The sequence below is a fragment of the Odontomachus brunneus genome, unplaced genomic scaffold (genome assembly GCF_010583005.1).
Source record: "Odontomachus brunneus isolate Ranch 3 - 2012 unplaced genomic scaffold, Obru_v1 Obru_scaffold_063, whole genome shotgun sequence".
NCBI classification, from domain to species: Eukaryota; Metazoa; Arthropoda; class Insecta; order Hymenoptera; family Formicidae; genus Odontomachus; species Odontomachus brunneus.
The window spans coordinates 164,147-167,151 of NW_022639513.1; the positions used below are offsets into that span (position 1 = coordinate 164,147).

The window sequence follows — 3,005 nt, forward strand, 5'->3', positions numbered from 1 at the left end:
GGGGGGCGGGGGGGGGGGGGGGGGATGCAACGCTGATCGGTGGCTCAGGATATTGGAAACGACCAAAGTGAAAAATCAGCAAGAACAAACGATCAGGGGTCAACGATCAAAACATTTCTGAGGTTGGCCTCCGTCACAGATGTCAATCCAGAAACGAACCATCCCAAAAGCGGAAATAAGACACCTGAATACGAAATGCTTCGTAGTAGCGACGCGTCCGTGATCTGAACTTGTTGATGGTTACCCCGAGAGGCTGCCCGGCCAGTTCTCTGCTTAGTCTCGGTGCCCAGACATGAGACTTATTGTTAGTCGGACTCGACACGTAGCGATAAAAGAAATGTAAAATCTTTGAAAAATAAAATAAATTTGAGAAGGATATCAAGTGTAAACCAATAAATCTTCCCATCAGGGATATTCCGATGGATATTCGTCCTAAAGTGAAAGTTGAATTCGTTATCTAAACGATAATAAAGATACCGTCAATAGCACGGAAGAAAACGGTTCATGTAACTGTTTTTCTATTGTTTGGAGAGTAAACAAAATCTTGGGTACAGGAACATAAAAATTCCTGCACGAGATTTCTATATTCAACTTATTATTTCCACTCGTCCTAAAGAAGTTTTAAAACTGCCGAAAATATTCAGACAAACGTTTATAATTGTAGTAACAGAGCTTTCTTTTCTTGTCGCCGAATTTTTGATATATATATATATATATATATATATATATATATATATATATATATATATGCTATTATATATATGCTATTATATATATGCTTTATATATATATGCTATTAAGTAAACAATATGTCTATTTCAGTATTTGTAAAAGAGGATATCTTTAAAATTATTGGATTTTTAATTATTCACAATTTTTCGAAATGAGAGAAAAGAGAGAAATTTCCACTATTTGAGGAAAGGATCTAAATATGCTACCTTTGTAATTTCAAAATAATATAAGATTGAAGGCAAAAAAACGCGTATTATTTTCTTTCTCATAATATTTATCATCAAAAATTGCATACGTAATCATCTTGCTATCTTGTGCCAAGATATAATGCTACACAAGCATTGTGTACGTCTACAAAGAATGCATTAAGGCTTCTTGTATCTTGCCGTAGCTACGTTAAATTTTTAACGTCAGAAGCGAGGAACAACTTTATAATGTGTTCATATAACGTTAAAAACTATATATTTTTTAGAAATCACATGTTAGTAAATATCGTTGCAATAACGTTCAATGTCAATGATTCTTTGCTTACTGAGTGATTTATATTTGAATCTTTTCATTCGAGTTCGCGTTTGCACCCGCTTTTGTCATTTGAATTTCCTCAAATCGCGTACCTCACATGAGTCTCACCGATCCCGACCACGTTGAACTCAATTACTCTTGTATCTGGCGGAAGCGAGCCATCGGTTGCTGCTTGATAATCGATGGGACCTGGTAGTTTCGCGTCGCGTCTACCGTCCGACGGATAGTCGCTTTCCGGTACGTCGAAGTGGCAGTACGGGAGCAAACTTCTTCCCGCAATGGGAATAACCAACTCGGTCAGTTCCGGATCGGGATTCTCCGTTCTATTCACCGATAAAGGAGAATATATGCAATGCGAATAGTATCGAGAATTTATCGATTCGCGCTAAATCCAATGAATAAATACGTATATCCCTCGCAAACTTATATACAATACAACAATTGTGTGTCACAAATTTCCCCTTAGATTTGTTTCACGTTTACTGTGTGAAAATCGAGCGATGTCAAAAATGTAATCTTATTCTTAACGCTCTTATACAGGGTGTCTCACATAGTAACTCACAGAAGAACTGCGGTGTACTGATAAATTAGGTTAAACAGAACAAAATCCTTTACATCTCCTATAAGACGAGATATTTTAGCTTAAAGTCAGAAATTAGAAAAAACCATCTCAGAATTCGTCGACGCTAGGATGTACGGTTGCGGATCGGAAACTAGATTGTATCTGTCACGTGACCCATGATGATAATGAGCATGCTATACGACACACGTACATATACACACACAGCTGTATAAAAAGAAAACGAGAGAGAGAGAGAGAGAGGGAGAGATTAAGAACGGTGCGTGAGAGTGATAGCATGAGTGAGAGACAGAGAGAAAAAGCATAATAACTTATTGATAACATACGTTTTTAATAGAAAAGTGCTATAATAACAAAATATGAAGAAAAGAAGACAAAAAGAAACAAAAGAAGAAGATTTTACTATCAAAGTATGTTTAACTAATTATTAAGTTATTATTTAATTGCAGCCCGTCTTCTATCGATAGAGTCTGCTGATCTAACCAGATTATGTCTGTTTACATACTGTGTTCCTTGTTGATTATATTGGGTGCTTTCCAATATTATATTGCGTACACTGTGTTACACAAAATTTATTGGTTGCATATTCTCTTACAATTTAGTAATATGTGACCAATAAACTGTTTTTGTGTACTTGTGTGTCAAGATGTGTTAAGCAATTGGAAAGCACCCATTGATTGATGCTTAATATTTCTTGATTTAATATTAATATTAACAATGACAGAACATTCGTGTGCAGGTAGAGTGGATTGTGCTGCAAGTTTCGTTGAAAAATATGTGTGCCTTGTTCTGCAAGTAAGTATACATCTGTTCTGCAAGTAAATATAAATATTTATCTAAACAACAGTATATCTAAATATTTTATAATTAATACACAGTAGATGTATTACTTACTATCGAATATATTAATCATATCTTGATCTTATTATTTTTAATAATTACTATGCATACCAGTAATCAGTGAATTAGAATTGTGACAATACGTGAAATACTGCAAGTTTCGTTGAAAAAAGTATGCGAACTGTTCTACAAGCAAGTATATTTATGTAGAAAACAGAGAGAGTATATCCAATTATTTTATAAATATAAGATCTTCATTAAGATCTCAATTGAATTTTTTCAGTAGAGTAAATAAGAATACACACACACACACACACACACACACACACAC

General features: G+C 34.7%; 1 protein-coding gene across 1 annotated transcript in view; it reads right to left on the bottom strand.

Moving 5' to 3' along the window:
• Positions 1–3,005, bottom strand: part of LOC116846405 (hydrocephalus-inducing protein-like) — a 56,909-nt gene that overhangs the window by 3,245 nt on the left and 50,659 nt on the right. The window contains exon 36 of the mRNA XM_032820180.1: positions 1,347–1,577. Coding sequence (XP_032676071.1) covers positions 1,347–1,577 — 231 coding nt within the window. The remainder of the gene's footprint in view (positions 1–1,346; positions 1,578–3,005) is intronic.